Here is a 19,794-nt window from a genome sequence, read left to right on the forward strand (position 1 = left end):
TTCCCAGTTTTTACTTAAAAACTCGTTACTTCCCAGGTAGCCACCCAAGTATTTAAAACCACCTCTTTTCCACACCAAACCTACTGGGAGTGTCGGCTCCCCACCTCCCCAACTAAAACTGCTTCACTTTTTTTCCCACTTAACTTTTGCTGGTTATAAAATCTCAAAGTCTTCTAAAACATTAAAATATTTACATCAGACTGGAACCCCACCATAACAGCCAAGTTATCTGCATACGATGTCAGGTAAAGTGAAGCATTGCTGTGTGGAATATTAAAACCAGAAAGACGATTTCTTAGATTGATTAAAAGTGGTTCAATAGCTAGAGTGCACAGGATTCCTGACAGTGAACAGTCTTGTCTTATACCACTGTACACTCTAAAAGGGACACATAAACCACTGTTAACCTTCAGTACACCCTCAATTCCACTGTACAACACCTTGATCATGGCTATGAAACCAGGGTTGAACCCAAAGCTTTTTAGCACCTTCCACAAGTATTCATGCTGGTCTAGGAAAATCAGACCAGTCTTCATGCCCAATTAGACAGCATGATCTTTTTTGCAGGAGAACTGAGGGGAGAAAACAGTATACATTCATTATTAATAACAATTTCTTTTTGGATCAGTTTAGTCACTTTCTCAAAACTGTTAAAAACCCCCACAATTGCACTATTCATCCAGGAGGCAGAGACAATGTTTTCATGCCCCACCACATTTCCAACCGCTAACACACACTCCTCTCCACTCGCTCCGCACACCACCCGCAGACTGTGCCGGCGAGTCAAAATCTCACACAGACTCGCGCTCGGAGACGCCATGCTGAACACTCACTCACACTCACACACACACACACACACACACACACACACACACACACACACACACACACACACACACACACTAGATTATTCCTAGATGTTTAAAGGAAAATGAGAGAGAAAGAAAGTGTGTGTGTGTGTGTGTGTGTGTGTGTGTGTGTCAGTGCAGAGCTGGGTCTATGTATGCAAGCCATTTCTGGTTGTGTTTAATGAGGATGATGATGATAATGTGTGTGTCTGTGTGTGTGAGAGAGGGAGAGAGATTGAGAGAGAGAGAGAGAGAGAGAGAGAGAGAGAGAGAGAGTCTAATGATTATTTTTATTGAATGATGAAATCAAAGAGCACAAACATAATTCATCATGACTCACACACACACACACACACACACACACACACACACACACACACACACACACACACACACACACACACACACACACACACACACAGATCAAAAAGTAGAGGGAAATCCCGTAACCTCATTGGGGAGGTATTCCAGCCTCTGCCTCACTCATCTCTCACTTGCCATCATTCAGGATTGATAACTAATACAGAAGGGATTTACTTAGTGATGCTGTATGAGAGGAAGTCAGGGGGTGGAGCTACAGGTCAAGTGGAGAGTGACATTACACCTCATAACCTTAGTTTTTTTAGTTAGTTAGCTCAATAGAGCGAAGCACCATCTCCACTGAACAATTTCATTTAACTCTGAGTGAGACATATACTGTATGTCCTGACTCTGAGCAAAGGAAAACACGTTCTGACTCTAAGAGGTGACATACACTTCCTGACTGAAAAAAGACAAACACTTCCTCTGATTCTGAGAGAAGCAAACACTTCCTGACTCTGAGTGAGACAAACACTTCCTGACTCTGAGAGAGACATACCCTTCCTGATTCTGAGTGAGACAAACACTTCCTGACTCTATATGTGAGACACACTTCCTGACAACCTGATAGGACGAACACTTTCTGACTGAGAGAGAGCAAACACTTTCTCTGATTTAAAGTGAGGATACACACTTTCACTGACTCTGAACAAAAGGTGAGCACTTCCTGACTCTGTAAAAGAGATATACACTTCCTGACTCTAAACAAAGATGAACACGTCCTGATACTGAGTGAGGAAAAACACTTTCTCTGATTTATAGTGAAGACACACACTTTCTCTGACATTTGAGGGAGGACACAAATTTCCTTTGACTTTGAGCAAGAACAAATGCTGTCTGATTGAGTGAGGCTAAATATTTACTCTGGTTTACAATAAGGATGAACACTTTCTCTGACTCTAAGTGAGAATGAACACTACCTCTGTCTCTAAGTGAGGACAGACACTTCCTCTGACTCTAAGTAAAGACGAACACTTCCTCTGACTCTAAGTGAGAATGAACACTACCTCTGACCCTAAATGAGGATGAATGCTACCTTTTACTCTAAGTGATGATGAACTCTACCTCTGACTCAAAGTAAGGATGAACGCTACCTCTGACTCTAAGTGAGGATGAACGCTACCTCTGACTCACGTGAGGATGAACACTACCTCTTACTCTAAGTAAGGATGAATACTACCTCTGACTAAGTGAAGATGAACGCTACCTCTTACTCCAAGTGAGGATGAATACTACATCTGACTAAGTAAAGATGAACGCTACCTCTTACTCTAAGTGAGGAAGAATGCTACCTCTGACTAAGTGAAGATGAACGCTACCTATGACTCAGTGCTGAAGCAAATACACCATTTTATTTCCCACAAGCTGCTACTTGAGCCAGGATTTAAACAATAGCTTGTGTTGTGAGGTTGCAGATTTGTTATTGGGAAACTTTAGAAAGTCAGTGAAACAGATCTGGGTGAAACGTTCCTGTTGGTTTTGGCTGTGTGGAGATCTGGCACTCACGGTTCCACACCAGCACTAGTGTTTACGCATGGTTCTTGGCGAATTGAGCACTTATTGTGATAAATATTTGTAGGGGTTTGATTTACACACAGATTGGTGATATTAGAGCTGACAGCAGAGTTTGAACTTTGACAGAGATGTGTACGCTTCAAGGCACTGTGATGGTGAGGCAGTTTGAATTTTTGCTCCATGATGACGGATGTTGAGTTAAACAGATTAGTGAGTGAATCGCACTCCTGGCTGTGATGTTGTGAACATGTGATATTGGAGCATCCGTTCCAGGTCTCTCTGTTCACCTCACTGTAATTAGTTACACAGACACACACACAGACACACACAGACCAACACACACACACACACACACACACACACACACACATCACAGCGGTGTGATTCCTATTCAGGAACTCAGGCTGCGTTAACAATGCTTTGGGAACGCCTCTGCGTGACCACTCTACGAACCACATGTGTAATCAGCCCAACGGAAAAGTGCAACGTCATCATCCGGGTGACGTAACAGCCAGGAAGTTATAAATATCAGGGATCTGTGACAGGAAGGGGTGGAAGGACCCAAATGCAGGACGCGACAGGGGTATGATGAAAACGTTTTTAATGTAATGAAACAGGTGGTGGAAAAACACAGAAAAAAAAGCAAAACGAGTCAAAAAAAAAAAAACAGTCCAAAGTCAAGAGCCAGCAGACAGAGCAATGCAGGAGGAAACAAAATCAAAAAGCCAAAATCCAAAGCTAGCAAACAGAACAATAAAGGCAGAGCAAAAACACAAACCAAAAACAAGTCTAAAATCATAACCAGAGATCAGGGTAGCCAGGGCAGGAACAGAGAGAGGGTAGGAAAGCAGAAACCATAACTGGCATGGTGGCATTAGTACACTCAGGGATTTAGGAAGCTGGTGAAATAATCTGGCAAGAAGTAAATGTCTCAGGTGTCCTTAAATACAGGGTGGCGTCAAAATGCGAAGGTGCGCGCCCTGAACCCAGAAGATCCTGACAATAAAAGCACATGCAGTGGAGATGGTGCTAGCTTCTTTTTGTTCAGGAAGCACTATGTGTGTGTCTGTTTGTTTGCCACAGGTTAGTATTGACAAGTCGGTGAAAAAAGAAAAATGGAAAAGCAAAACAAAGGCAAGCAGTCTTTTCCTCCTTGCTCCCACTTATCATACATCACTCAGTCTGTTTGTAGCTTGTTTAGGAGCAGACCATGCTAAGTTGTCTCTAGGGGAAAAAAGACTGCTCACACTGCAGACGTATGCCCCGCCGTACACTCCACTCCCGTAGAGTGCTCTTCGAGAAGAGGCACTCTTGCTAGAGTTCCCCGAGGTTCTGGCACCACACCTGGCAGAGAAAATAGTAATGGGCTTGGACTTTTCTCCTTCCTCACCTGATACATTTAACGCCTTTTCCCTGGGCTCAGAAACCTGCTCTTTGGTGGTTTCTTCCCCCTGTGGAGAGGGTGCAGTGCTCCACCTCTCTTCCTCTGAGAAAGGGGGAAGAGGGGGCACCATATTGGACAAACCCGTGGACATGCCTCTGCAGCCAGTCCAGTTCAAGTAGCTCTTGAAGGTAGTAACTTTTGCTAATTCCAAGTTTAACATTGCTTTAGCAGTGTCCTCTCAATAAATTAGATGAGAGGTTCCTAAAAAAAAGGTCACTGTCTCCATGCCTGCCCTTCTTTCCAGATCTGCACACTGAGGTGTCCAGGTCCTGGGGCAGCCCTTATTCGTCCTGCCTCTTCAGTCCCAATGTCTCTTTCTGGGAATAAAAATGCAGTGGGACTAAAAGAGTGCGGCTATGGGTTGATTCCCCAAGTCGAAGATACGCTGGCCGGCTATCTCTCCCTGCATCTTTCCACATCGTCCCTCCTTGGTTTTGGAGGGAAAGGCATATACGGCGGTGAGTCATGCCTCAACACACGACACCCACCTCTCCTCAGTGGCTTCGGGAGATCAGCTTGTTAACCCTGCCACCTCTGGTATTTCAGGGCACAGCAGTCTCCTGCGAGTGCCTCTCTCAGCCTCTGCTCAGAAACATAGCAGTTTTGGGGCGTTTATCGCCTTCCCGCGGAGGCCATTAGAGCAGCTTTAAAAAGCTCTCACCTCCTTTACAAGCTGGCACGACAGATTCTCCTGTGGGCCCAAGGGAAGCTGCTCTCACTGTGGGCAGTATACATCACAGGGCAGTTGAACCAGGGAGCAGATGCCCTTTTGAGGCAAAGGCCAAGGACTGGGAAGTGAAGGCTCCACCCATATGTGGTGAAGCAGACATGGACGTTTAACAGAGCACAGGTGGAACTAGTTGCAACTCAAGGAACCCAGCTCCTTTCGGACTGGGCGTTATGGTGCAGACATGGCCGAGGCAACACCTGAACGTTGCGCTGCTCCTGGGAGTTTCGGGGCCAGAGCCAAGTGTGGCGGCCTTTAAGTAAATTTTAAGAAGAAGGAGATGACATACCTGTAGAAACATGAAGACGTTTAGGAGAGATGGCAGTGGAGTTTTTAACAAAATTGTTTAACAAGGTTCCCAATTCGGGAACTTCGAGCTGCGTAGCATAATGCTAACGACGGACATGTCCCTCACGGGGTGGGGAGTGGTCATGAGTGGCCTCCCAAGGTCGGGGGAGCGAGCCGATCCTCTCATGGCACATAAACTGCCTGGAGATGATGGCTGTTTTTCTGGGTCTGAAACACTTCCTCCTAGACCTGAGAGATCGCCATGTGTTGGTTCATACAGACAACACATCGGTGGTCTCGTATATCAACCACCAAGGGGGTCTCCGATCTCACCCCATATACAGGCTGGCGCGGTGGATCCTCCTGTGGTCCCAAGGGAAACTCCTTTCACTGAGAGCAGTTTATATTCTGGGCCGGTTGAATTCGAGAGCAGATGCCCTTTCAAGGCAAAGGCCGAGGCCTGGGGAATGGAGGCCCCACCCCGAGGTGGTGGAGCGGACATTGCAGAAATTTTACAGAGCCTAGGTGGATCTGTTTGGGATTTAGGAGACCTCGCACTGTCCCCTCTGGTTCTTTCTCCCCATTGGGGCTGGATGCCATGGTGCCTCGGCCATGCCTGTACGCTCTCCCCCTGACTGTGCTGCACCCGAGTGCTGGAGAGTTCACTGGCAGGGAGCCCTTCTCCTCCTGGTAGCACCTCATTGGCCCTCCTTGAGGGCCCTTCTTGGATAATTCCTCCCAGGAGGGATCTCCTCTCTCCGGCAGGGGGTATCCTGGTTCACCCCCGCCCAGAGTTATGGAGGCTGTGGCCCCTGAGGTGGCACAGTTTGTAGTTGGTAGTGGAGACCATCCACTATTCCAGAGCTCCCTCCACGAGGAGGTCGCATGCCGTTAGGTGACATCTGTTCACTACGTGGTGTGAGCACCACCAGTTGGACCCATTTAACTGCCCGGTTGGTTTAGTTCTGGAGGTCTTGCAGGAACAGTTTCCCACAGGGGTGGCTTCTTTAACCCTGAAGGTTTACATGTCCGCTATCGCGGCTTTTATTAACCCGCCTGCCTTGCCTATTGGCCGGATTTCACACGTGGTTCATAGCGGTGACAATGCGAGGCGTTCCCAAAGTGTTGCAAAGCAGTGTCTTGTTCTCTCTGGGAACTAGGGTTACAAACGTAACCTAGAGACATTTTGGAAGGTGAGAGGATGCCTGAGAAATGGAGAAGGAGTGTGCTGGTACTGTTTTAAGAACAAGGGAGATGTGCAGACCTGCAGTAACTACAGGGGAATAAAGTCACACCATTAAGATATAGGAAAGAGTAGTGGAAGCCAGGCTGAGAGAAGAGGTGACCATCTGTGAGCAACAGTATGGTTTCATGCCAAAGAAGAGCACCATAGATGCATTATTTGCCTTGAGAATGTTGATGGAGAAGTATAGAGAAGGTCAGAAGGAGTTGCATTGTGTGTTTGGGAATTTAGAGAAAGCGTATGACAGGGTGCAGAGAGAGGAATTGTGGTATTATATGAGGAAGTCAGGTGTGATATGTAAGACATGAAAGAAATATCTGAAAGAAAGAAAGAAAGAAAGAAAGAAAGAAAGAAAGAAAGAAAGAAAGAAAGAAAGAAAGAAATACCATGGGTGTATAGATGTATGGATGTATGAATGGATGAGGAAGAAAAAAATTATCAAATGGATCAAAGGAATGTTTCAACTCCATGAGATCCTGATAGGAAAATGCTTATTGAATGTCATTAAGCCATTAGGAAGACTAGCAATTATCTCTAAAGGTGTTTTTCAATTCAGCAGGGGGATTGGACATTAGTACACTGCTCTCTCTCTCTCTCTCTCTCTCTCTCTCTCTCTCTCTCTCTCACACTCTCACACACACACACACACACACACACACACACACACACACACACACACAATTAGCACTAGAGGAATTTCTCCCAGCATGTGTGACATTACAGTTTTGCTCAATTGCTTAAGCGCATTCGTCAAATGCCAGTCCTTGTTTTCACAACGCTGTGTGAATTTCTCCACATCTGTGCTTCATCTGCTCACACACACACACACACACACACACACACACACACACACACACACACACACAGACTAAGAATTCCAGCACCGGAGCCTATTTCTGCTAGCGTATATGTTCGATTGTCCCCACCTGGCCCGGTGATGCGGTGAGTAAATAAACGCCGGAGTTTGCAGCTCTCCACTCGTTCCTTTTTCCTTGCATGCAGGAACCTTTGTACAATCTGACTAGTACATCATTTTTATCCATGTGGATGTAATCAATACACTACACTGAGCAACAAACACACACATCATTTCTAAAATTGTGATTGTAAACTTATGTGCAGTTTGGCTTGCAGTGTACTCCGTGTGGGCGTGGCCTGTTCCGCTTTTCTACACTTATTTACAATTGCTAACAATCTCCGCTTCATACATCGTTCCATATAAACACCACAAGCATGTTGCGAAAATAAAATCCTTCAACAAAGAGCATTCAGTCCAAAAACTACACTCACAGCTGCTGGCACTGTGTACTGATGATGCAGTAAATAGATTTTCATTTTTTTTTCCGCTATTGTTTGTTTTGCATTGTCAGGGTTGATTTTCCATTCTGCTTCTCAATCGATAAACATGGCTCATTGTATATAAAAAAGATTCCGTGCCAGATCATTAGCGTGAAATCCAATACGATTATTCTCTTTCATCAGTTGCACAAAGCCAACACGCAATACTGAAAAGCAAAACTTGCAAAAGCATTTCTTTTTTTTGTGTATTTTATTTCAGAAACCCAACAATGTTTTTTATTGAACTTAGTATTTTGCATTGTACGGAAGTCTTAAGAGACCTAATAATATGCATTATATACATTTTTTTTTCTCATGATCGTGACTTAATTTTCTTGTGCTTTTCACGTAAGTCGTTTTCCAGTGATTACGACTTTATTTTCTCAACATTAAAAGTCATTTTTTGTTAATCTCGGCTTCATTTTCTTTTAATCTCGAATATAAAGCCTCCTTTTAAATTGTCAGACACTTATTTGTAAGTTGTCAATTGCTGAAAGACACAGAGATAATTCAGTGAGTCCCTGATCAAAGTAAAAGCAAATGCCATCATTAATGATGCTGTCTCTAGAACACGCTGTTATGCTGAATACACAGGAAAATTATTTACTGATCATGTAATAATAATAATTTTCTCACTATAACAAAAGAAAATAACTTTTGTTATAGTGAGCAAATTATGTTTTGACCACGAGAAAACAACTTTTGTTATGGCGAGAAAATTATGCTGCGATCATGAGAAAAAATAAAGTCGTGATAATGAGAAAATAAATTTTGTTATGTCAAGATCACAAGAAAACTATGGTGTGATAATGAGAAAACATTTGTGATGTTGAGATCATGAGAAAATTAAGTTGTGATAACGAAAAAACAACTTTTGTTATGGAAAGAAAATGATGTTGGGATAATGAGAAAACAATTTATGTTATGTCGAGATTATGAGAAAATTAATTCATGATAATAAGAAAACAACTTTTATAATGCCGAGATCACAAGACAATTACGTTTTTATAGGTTTATAGGTTTTTAAAGGTTTTAATTTTCATAAGTGTCTGGGTGTACAATTTATTGCACTCAAGTGTAGCTTTTTGTTCCTAAATTATTATTTTTTTTTAAGCAATGAGAATTGACAGCTCTGGAGAACTGGTGTCTCTGTCTGTGTGTGTGTGTGTGTGTGTGTGTGTGTGTGTGTGTGTGTGTGTGTGTGTGAGAGACCTTATTTAGTGAGAGGTTCTATTAATCTTGTTGAGAAACGAGGCAAGGAACCGAGGTTCTTTCAGGCTATTCCATCATCCAGACGTGGCTATTTAACATTTTGGAAGTGTTGGTTTAAGCAATAATAAAGGGGCACTTCATTTCCATGACATGAATGGATGGATTAATGCTATAAGTGTGGGACTTTTGGTTTACATTTGCAGTGGATAACAGGTAGCTTTATCCAGCGATGCAGAAGAACTGCGATGGTATGAGTAGGGAACCATGGGATAAACCAGACTTTAAAAGTTATTAATGCTCATAAATATAAACCGAATGCAATAATAAGCAAATCATATAAACCTATATTTTATTCCCAATAGAACATAGAAAGCATATAAAATATTTAAACTGAGAATAGATACCATTTTAAGGAAAAAATGTCATTTTTAATTTGATGGCTATAACAGGGTTATGTTTACTACTGTGCAGCATCACATCATCTGTCTGTATACATCTGGGAACTGAGGAGATCAGTTGCTGAAGTTTTGGGAGAGGAATGCGGTCCCATGTGTGTCTAATACAGTATTGTAGCTGCTCAGCAGTTCTGGCTGTTCTTTGTTGTATTTTTTGTTTCATGATGCACCAAATGTTTTCAAATGGTGAAAGGTCTAGACTGCAGGCAGGCCAGTTCAGCACCCGGACTCTTCTACTATGACGCTTTTATAATAGTTACCATTGTCTTGCTTGTATATACTTGTATATACGATTCAGCATTGATGGAGTGTGCTAATTGCCCTTCCACAGGAACTAATTCACTCCCATATGATCAGAGATGCAGCTTTTTGAACTGATCGCTTGATAACCATCCAGATAGGCCCTCTTCACTTAATTTCAGAGAATGTGTTGTGCATGTTTAAAATAAATCAATTAAAATTGTATTTGTCTGAAAACAAAGGCTAATTGGAAAACAAACAGTTTTCCAACTTGCCTCAGTACATTTTTAATGAGTTTTGGCCCAGACAAGATGGCAGGCTTTCTGGATCATATTCACATATGCCTTTTTCTTTGCATAATAGAGATTTCACCTGTCACATTGTTAATTGTTTTGTATCATTGTCTTGTTGTCAAAGCAAAGAAAGAAAGCAAGGAAAAAGAAAGAAAAAAGGAGTACAATAAAAAGAAAGAAATTAGATCATATTTGCTTCATTTACTTTATCAGTCTACACACAGTTGTTTTTCAGAATCCCTTTGACTTATTTCATCATTGACATTTATGATGAAGTTGCATTCAATGTTTCCTACTGATGACATTTCCATGCAGATCTTGCTTGCACAACGCTACTCCTGCGTCTGATAAACCTTCCTACAGGCAGTTCTAATATCTACCTCTTTCAGATTTCCACATTTCCCCTAAACTCTCATTTCTTAGTGGAATCTCAGGATGTGGAAATCCTTCCTCTGCTGTGTAGATATCAGATCCTCAGCTGCTTACAGAAGGTCCTGGTTGAATTTAGCAAGGTGTGAAATTCTAACATTCATTCTTCACCTGACTCATGATTTCTGAGGAGTCCTGAGGGGGTCCTAAGACTTTACAACCAAAAGAGTTTCTAAACTTGTACTCATGCCATCATTCCTACTTAAGAGATTTATTATGTTTTTTTAGGTTTATTACTGTGCATTAGCATTTGAAGAAAATGTCCTGCTGTTCTTTTTTTTTCGTTTTTTTTTTTTTCTTCATTTTTTTTTATTATTTTAACAAAAACAAAATCTTTTTATTGGAACTATGTTTTTGTACAATAACATACGAGCCAAGAATTTCGACATCCCAAAGGAATATTTAAAATATATTCAAATAAATTGTAATTCTTGGAAAGCTATTTTTTATTGTGTGTGTGTGTGTGTGTGTGTGTGTGTGTGTGTGTGTGTGTGTGTGTGCATTGGAAAGCATTCTGGCATCTCTCTGTTCTCACTTCATTTTCTGACTAAGCACTCGCACAGCACATTTGACTTTGGATTTTGTCTCAGTTTGATTTTCCCAGCAATATTTTATTTTTCTGCTGATGAAAAATCAATCAATCAATCAATCAATCAATCAATCAATCAATCAATCAATCAATCAATCAGTCAATCAATCAGTCAGATAGTCAGTCAATTAGTATTCAAATAACAAATCAATCAACGAATCAATATTTAAGTTAATCAGCAAATCATCCAACAAACAAATAATTCAATGAATCCATCAATGAACTAATCAACAAATCAACCAATCAATTAACTAACAAATGATTAATTAATTAAATAATCAAGCTGTCTCAATCACAATCTGTCTGTCTGTCCGACTGTCTGTCTGTCTGTCTACCAAACAAGTGAACACTAAAACATGTAAAAGGATTTAAACCCAGGCAATTTGGTGATCTATGCGATGTGATATATTAGAAAATCTGCCTGTATGTTTATTTTGTGTTTTGGCTGAATCAGATTTGGAAGCCTGGATTTGGAGGCTGTACATTTTTCATTTTGTATTTCTGATGTCCTGCAGCAAACATCAGTCGTGTCTTGTTGTGCCCCGAGAAGGATGGAGGGAGCGAGTTATCAGCAGAGGACTGCGCTTTACTGCGCTGTGGACTAAACCCTCCGGCTCTTTCTGCATCTCAGTACAACCAGAGAGCACACTGTGATGCAGACTCCAGGTAAAATCATCTTCAAATCAAATTTTACAAACAGGAGTGCTTAAATTCAGCAAGATTTTCAGCAAGAAATTCTCAAGAGTTAATATGGTAATCTGTTACATCTGTGTCTGAAAAAGATCGATTACAACAAGGATTGAGTTAAAAAAAAATGTGATGTCATACTCATGTCTAGGTTATATTATTGTGATTTCTATCATTATATAAATACATGATTCATGGTATTATTTATATGTTATATTAATAATACATTTATTTAGAAATTATTTAGGGAAATGTGTGGAATAATTTTTTTTTTACATTAAGTTTAGTTCTTAGTCCTTATACTTTGAATCTTTTCTGAATTTAAATCTGAATTTATCTTATTTTTGTATGTTATTAATAATATTAGTATGGTTTGAAAAAAATGTTTCACTCACCAGCCAATTTGGCTTCAAAATGTTGAAGTTACTGGTCATTCCTCACTTCTACTAGCCAAATGAATGAAAGATACCTGATTAACAATGTCACTCATGAGCCACTCAAGCCCAGTCTGCCACTTAACATTAAAACTTGTAATAGAAAAGGTGCTTATTACTTGTCACATGTACTTTTACAGCACAGTGAAATTCTTTCTTTGCATATCCCAGTGAATTTAGAAGCTGGGATCAGATCTCAGTGTTAGACATGATACAGCACTCCTGGAGCACAGAGGGTTAAGGGCCTTTCTCAAGGGCCCCAAGAGTGGCAACTTGATGATTCTGGGGCTTGAACCCCGACCTTCTGATCATTTTTTGTTGCTTGGGAGGACTTTGCTTTTTACACTGTTAGTAGTTATACCAGGCAACTATGGCCACCTTATTAATTATTTTGACTCTTTACTATTGCTTTTTGCTAATTTTTCATACTGATTGGTACTTTCAGAAATTTGTAGATGCAGCACAATCAGGCTGTATTTATTGTATCATGATGACTCACAAGTTGAGTATTTGTTCTAAATAAGTGCAGGTTTGGCGTACACAGACTTCCTTAGCAAAGTGCGTGTGCATTATGTATCATGAGTCCAAAAAACTGGTGATTTGACAGCGTTACTCTCAACTTAGATTTTTATTCACATTTGGTGGGTTGGTGGGTGTTATTTTTTTACCCCTGGTTTAGTACAAATCTTAGTCAGAATGATGTTAAATCAGTTAAATTGATTAGAATGATGAAGAATCGTTTTAATCAATTTGTCTGTAGTTCAACTCAAAGTTGGAAAAAAGGAGAGGCTTGAGAAACAAACGCCAGCCAGAGAGGAGGGGGCTTCTCACGTCACTCAGGAGCTTTGCACAAAATCCATAATGAGCCAAATGACAGGAATGATTATGTGGAAGATCAGAGCGATGCACCAGGAAACATGAGCTCGATCCATTCAGCTGGCCAAAGATTCCCGCTAGAATGGCTGCCATTGTCACAGTTTATACTACCCCTGATCCTCTGACTAACATGAACCGTTATCAAAAGCATGTCAAACACACACAGACACACAGACAGTGTGCTGTCCTGTCTTGTCTTAAATACCCTTTTATAACCATGACTAGGGCCAAATTTCCCGTATCATTTATTCATGAAGATCCTCAGAGACACTCCGCCGACCCACAATTATAAATTCCCTCTAATTCCTGAAATAAATCTGCCCTCAGAAGTGCAGCTATCAGGCAGGACATTAAAAACTCTCATGATCGAATGTTAGCTGTTAGCATGGGGCGTGTAGACAGAGGTTAAACAGACGAGCTTTGAGCATTTTTGATCCGTCATCATCTAGGCCTCAATCCGATTGTCCTGTTAGCTCTCGCTGCTCATATTCCTATGAGTGTGTGTTTGTGTGTGTGTTGCAGGTCTTCATCCTTTCAGCAGGATCTAGGCTACATCGTCAAGCAAGAGGAATCGCTCACTTTTAAGCCTTCATCGGATTCGTCCGAGTTCTCTCCAGAGGCGGACACTGCAGTGTCCTCAGCCCTATCAGCGCCGTCCGTGGCGTATGCTTTTAATAATGAACACAACTCCTCCCTTTCTCCTGGCATGTCTCGTCATTCGGCGCTCGCGCTGAACTCTGGTTCTTTGAAGAGACACTGTCTGTCCGGCTGGATCAACGCCACCGCCCGGATTTCATCATGCGCCAACGGCGTTGTTGAGCACCCAAACCCGTCTCCTCCTGCCTGCCTCCTGTCGTCTTCTTCGTCCTCGTCCACGTCGTCTGTGTCATCGTCGCTTTGCGAGGAGCCCGCACCCATGCACACACCAGCACCCGACAACGTGAACCTGCTCCTGCAACCACAGCGGACATTTCTAAAACAGGAGCCTCTGGATGACTTTTCACACTCTGAGGACGATCTGTTTCAGCACCAGTACCAACACCATCATCACCACCACCAGCAGCAGCAACAGCAACAGCAGATCTCGTGCCCACTTCATACCCCAATGCCCCCTCCCTACCCCCTGCACCAATATGGCTCTGGGAACAGTGCCCAGCTCCACCTCCAGAACCGGCAGGAGCCGGTAAGTGCAGTGCAAGGACGAGGGGAAGACGGCGGCGTGGTGTTTGTGGACAAGCAAACGTGCCGGTGGATCGACTGCAGCGCGGCGTACGAGCAGCAGGAGGAGCTGGTAAGGCACATCGAGAAAGTCCACATTGACCAGAGGAAGGGCGAGGACTTCACCTGCTTCTGGGCCGGTTGCATCCGCCGCTACAAACCCTTCAACGCCCGCTACAAACTGCTCATCCACATGAGAGTACACTCCGGAGAGAAACCCAACAAGTGCATGGTGAGTGTATTACACCAAACACATGCGAACAGACACAGTTCAAATACCCAATCGTACGCCAAACACACAGCACACAATAAACACCCCTCAGATACACAATTATCACCCCAACACACACCTGCACACACGCTTTTTTGAACAATTCAGACTTACAATACAATACAATCAGCACAGGCAGACAACAAATACACTGTGTTACACCAAACACATATACACCCCAATCATACACCAGACACACAACCTGCACACAAACTTGCACAAAAATGTTCCACAAACCACCAGAGTGGTTATTTTTATTCTCGGAGTCTTCCTCTGTGTCATAGGCAAACGTGATATTCAAGGAATAAAACACAGTGTGGTGTGAAGAAAAGGACTTACATATTCCCACTTGGAGGTTATCATTTTTCTGTAACAGGATTAGTGTTTTATTCCTCTTACACCAATTACAAGTTGGTATCAAAATGTTTCTAAGCGTGTCAGGCACCTTCTGCGATTCACGCTAAATCTCCACAGTGGTTTAATAACGGCAACCTTTGAGCTAAATCATCATCTTTGAGGAGAGGGCAAAGTCTGAGGCAAGTAGGGTGGGTGGGGAAGTGAAATAATGTGGGTTGTTGTCCAACGATCATCATGCACAATTTAACGAATGGTCTTTTTCGGGGGCAAAGCTCGTCAGTGGTCTTCCTGATCTCTCATCGTCTTGCAGTGATGTTCTTCTGCTTTTGGAGTATGCCAGTCAAAACACCTCAAAGTACTCGTTGCAGCATTGGCGTATGTCAATCGTATATCATGTCAAAACAGCTTCAGCTCTGACTGTTACAAAGTGCTGACAATGGAGACTACTTTCATCAATGCTAAATATATAAACAGATTTCTCCATACAAATTACAAGTTGTACTGTTATGGAAACCACAATGTATTTGAACAATCACATTAACGTTTATTTAATCCTGTGCTACTATTAGAGCTTTTGTTCCAGAACATTCATCAACACCTTCTTGCCAATCGGAAAGCAGGATTCTACAGGGATTTCTTTCAGCGATTTCTTTCAGCGATTTTCTTAAAATTTTGTGACAATATCTGAATTTTTCTGTGCAAAGGTGTTTATTTAACACTGAAGAAAACAGTCTGCTGAGTCATCCCATCCCACATTAAGCCCTCCACTCTTCTGGGAAAGTGTTTCACTAGATTTTGGAGTGTGCTTTCATTCATAACAATGGTGTCCTATAGGTGCTCTATAACAGGAGACCTTCCACTCCAACCCATGTAAAGAATATCTTCATGGAGCTGGCTTTATGCACAGAGGTATTGGTATGCTGGAACAGGTTTGGGTCTCCTAGTTCAAGCAAAGGGAAAATTCTATGTTAACGCATCCAGAAACATTCTCTACAATTGTGTGGCTCCATCTTTGTGGTAACAGTTTGGAGAGAACCCACATATGACTGGAAAGGTCTGCTGTTCCAATACTTTTTGTCTATATTATATAGATGTTGGGGTGTAAAAGGAATTAAACACCCAGGGTCATGCTATCAAAGAAAATAATCAACTTCTGTGTGCTATTTATTACTCTGCTTCCTTACAAAACCATGGTGTTGATTCTTTTCTTAAAAAACAGCACAATGCTAGCATTTCAAAATCATGTGAAGTGAACCGTTTCAGTTCGGCTTCCAAAAGTATTTATGCTCTCTTTCCGGAAAATAAAACCTGCAATCAGCGAAGCGTATAATGGCTTCTTAAGACATCTAGCTGGGTTTAACTTGCTTTAACTTGAAATGAGATTTAAGTGATCCAGGTGAATGTCTCACCTTTCATACGTCATATTAATCAGCGTCAAACAGTCTTCTTCCCTTTCTGTACATGTAAAAAAATCTCTGTCCAAACACACAATTAGTACAAGGTTTGCGTAGGATAAAGAGGTGTTTATTTTCTCAGTCTCTCTCTCACTCTTTTTTTTTTTTGCTGCCATGGGAAAGATGGAGATCTCAAAAAAAGAAAACCCCAGCACATCTGTTTAACATAACCAAACAATGCTTGCAGCTCGGCTGTATTCAAATCCGAATTTTAAACGTCCCACACGTATCGACCGAAAGCGTCCTGGTGTCCAAGACAAACAGTACGAAGGGGAAACTGCAGTAGTCTCTCAGAATGGACGAGCGGAGAAATTTCCTCTTCTTGCTCAACATCGCACAACATTCGATTCCTTGTCAGATACGTTCTGCTTAATATGAGCTACGCCGTCCAAAAACAATACGTTCACATGCTTCAGAGCACGTGTATCTTCACATTTGTACATGTTACTCCCCATAATTATACATATCGGATGTATTGCTGGCTAGTCAGTTAGCAAGCGTTAGCCAACACTTTTCTCCAATTGGTCAGAAGGTGTTGATGAAATTTCCATAACAGCAGCTCTAATAATATTACGGTATTCATATTATTGTGGTTCTATAGCAACAGCTTTGTAAAACAGGTATAATGGTTTGTTTAACGTTTATGGAAGGAGTCTGAAGTGTCAGCTCCCTCTGTAACATTCTGAGGTAAAACCTTGAACAAGACTATAGACAGAAAATGTACAATAAACCATACACTACTAAACTATACTATAAATGCTACTTTTCGATAGCTACAGCTTTATTACAGAAACATGCGCAACTCTAACTTTTGGCATTGGACCTCCTGGAGTGTTTAAAGGCTCTGGCATGGGGAAGCTGGTGTTGGATCTGTGATGATCACAAATGTTGAGCTATTTTATGAGTTGCTAAGTAGCTCCTAGTTTTATAACCATAAAGACTGTATAAGACTCTAGAAAGAACATTACTTATAATCACACACTCCAGTGCTCATGTTAGTTCTCACTCTCCAGTGTTCTGTATTATTTAAAGAGTTATGATCCAACTCTTGATGTCACCCAAATGAGGATGGGTTCCCCTTTGGAGTCTGGTTCCTCTCAAGGTTTTTTCCTCATAACATCTAAGGGAGTTTTTCCTTGCCACAGTCGCCACGGCTTGCTCATCAGGGATAAATACACACCATTCACCTTAACTGTTGATTTCTGTGAAGCTGCTTTAAGACAATGTCTGTTGTGAAAAGCGCTATAGAAATAAACCTGACTTGACTTGACTCTGCAAATCAGTGGATTTAAAATGCTTTTTGTGGTGAGATTTGAATTTTTCTGTGAGAAGGTGTTTATATAACGTTGAAGGAAGCTGTCTCCGAGGTCATCCAATTACACATCCAGTCCTTCACTCTTTTGGGAAGATGTTCCACTAGATTTTGGAATGTGCTTGTGGAGATTTGTGTGAGATTCAGGCACAAGTGTCATAGTGAAGTCAGGTACTGATGTAGGCGAGGAAAGGAGACTTGGGATGCTTGTCTATATGGCCTCTTGACCAGTTGAGGTGAGAGCTCTATAGCAGGACACAAAAGATCTTTTTACTCCAACCCTTGTGAAGCATACAAAGTTCAGGCATAACATTCTAAAATTATAACATTATAGCCGGTGAAGTGAATAACACTTATCATGGCACCTGTTAGTAGGTGGGATATGTTAGGGAGCAAATAAAGATTTTGCACTCAAAGTTGGTGTGTTAGAAGCAGAAAAAAATGGGCAAGCGTTAGGATTTAACAATATATATAACAATAAATATATAAAATAAAACATTTGGGGTCCTGCTGTTAAAGAAAATAATCATTAATAATACTTCCATTTCTGTGTCCATGATTTGGAGCGTATTTCGGAATGTCCTTTATTGTATTTTTCATTCATAGTTATGCGAAGAGCTGGAAATGCTTCCAGGGTTTCTGTGTGTGTGTGTGTGTGTGTGTGTGTGTGTGTGTGTGTGTGTGTGTGTGTGTGTGTGTGTTTGTGTGACTGTACATGTAAACACAGTCGTGATATCGCTCAGAGCTGACTGACAGGACTGCCACATTCAGATTTCTACACTACGAGACGCTAAACAGATGTGACAGAAGGAACAAACCAGCATATTGTAGCAAAAAGGACTGGACTGGAACATCTCTCATGTACACACACACAGGCACACAATGTGGGAACTGAATCGTAGAAAGGTTGATAGAAAAAGCATTGGAGTTTTTGCAAAATATGTGTGTGTTTGTGAGTGTGTGTAAATGTATACAGTATATACTTTAAAAGTTCTTGGCTTGTTATATGGGCTTTAAACATCTAAATGGGAATCGAAAGCTTTGTCCTTGTGTTATATGGTTTGTGTTACTTCTACATAAAACTCTGCCCCACCCATAACCACACCCACATCATATAGGCACACACTAGATCTCTCTCTGTCTTTCTCTGTCCCTCTGTCCCTTTCTTTCTCAATTTTATTTCAAGAATCTTGGCAGGAAAGCCTCATTACCTGGAACACATGATGACCTTTGACCTCAGCCGTTGTGTCATTGTCTGCAGTCTGTAACATTGTGTGTGTGTGTGTGTGTGTAATTAATGTTGGCTGTGGGCTGTTCGGTTAACAGGAAACCACATAATCTCTCAGTAATATCCTGTTGTGTTTCAGGCCTCGTTGTTGTGTTATTTTAGTTTATTGCGTTTTTTGTCCCCGTCTGAATTAATATTAAAAATATATCCTGCTCCTCTCCCCCGCGGCTCCGTCGGACTTTTTGACCGCTCCGGATTCTCCGTCTCGGATCATCGACGAGATTTGTGTAAATATTTATGGGAGCGGCTCAGGCCAGTCTGAGTGTTCGGGTTTGATGAGCAGTTAATAAGCGTTTCTGTGCTTGACTTCCTCTCCACTTTATTACTTTAATTCTATTAAATAAATTCATAGACGGGTCAACCCCCGGTCATGCTCCCGTCATGCTTTTGTTCCTTATCTAATACACAACATGCTCTCGCCATCGACAGCTCATGGGACTTTTACATACAATTGTTTTTTTTTCCGAAGCAGAACAAATTTTCTATTTTTACCAACAACAAAAATGTGGCCTATATACAATCTGAAGGTTTTTTTTTTTTATGTTTCCAAAAATATTTTGTCATACATTTACAGCATTTGGTAGAAACACTTATCCAGAGCAATTTACATTTATACAAATGAGCAGTTGAATGTTAAGGGCTTTGCTCAAGGACTCAGGAGCAGCTTAATGGTGCTGGGAACTGAATTCTTGATCTGCCGATCACAATGTCCGAATTTTTGCCTGCTTTTTCCATTTGCAAAAATCTAAATTCTCTGTGTACAAGTTAAAATTCTCTTTCAATTTGTTCAATTGTGTAATTTCTGTTTAAAAAATAAAAAAAATAAAAATGAAATTAGATACAATTTAAATGAGATAAAAAATAATGTCAAATGTATGTGCATGCTAATTCTTCAAAAGATTTAATTTTGAGTCAC

At 41.4% G+C, this 19,794-nt stretch overlaps 1 protein-coding gene across 3 annotated transcripts in view; it reads left to right on the plus strand.

The window, feature by feature from the left end:
• LOC124399420 (zinc finger protein GLIS1) overlaps nt 1-19,794 on the plus strand; it is a 102,304-nt gene that overhangs the window by 38,425 nt on the left and 44,085 nt on the right. For all 3 annotated transcript variants that reach the window (XM_046870290.1, XM_046870289.1, XM_046870291.1), the window contains 2 exons: nt 11,497-11,647; nt 13,501-14,428. In XM_046870290.1, the coding sequence (XP_046726246.1) occupies nt 11,497-11,647; nt 13,501-14,428 (1,079 nt within the window). The remainder of the gene's footprint in view (nt 1-11,496; nt 11,648-13,500; nt 14,429-19,794) is intronic.

The sequence above is a fragment of the Silurus meridionalis genome, chromosome 17 (assembly GCF_014805685.1).
Source record: "Silurus meridionalis isolate SWU-2019-XX chromosome 17, ASM1480568v1, whole genome shotgun sequence".
NCBI lineage: Eukaryota > Metazoa > Chordata > Actinopteri > Siluriformes > Siluridae > Silurus > Silurus meridionalis.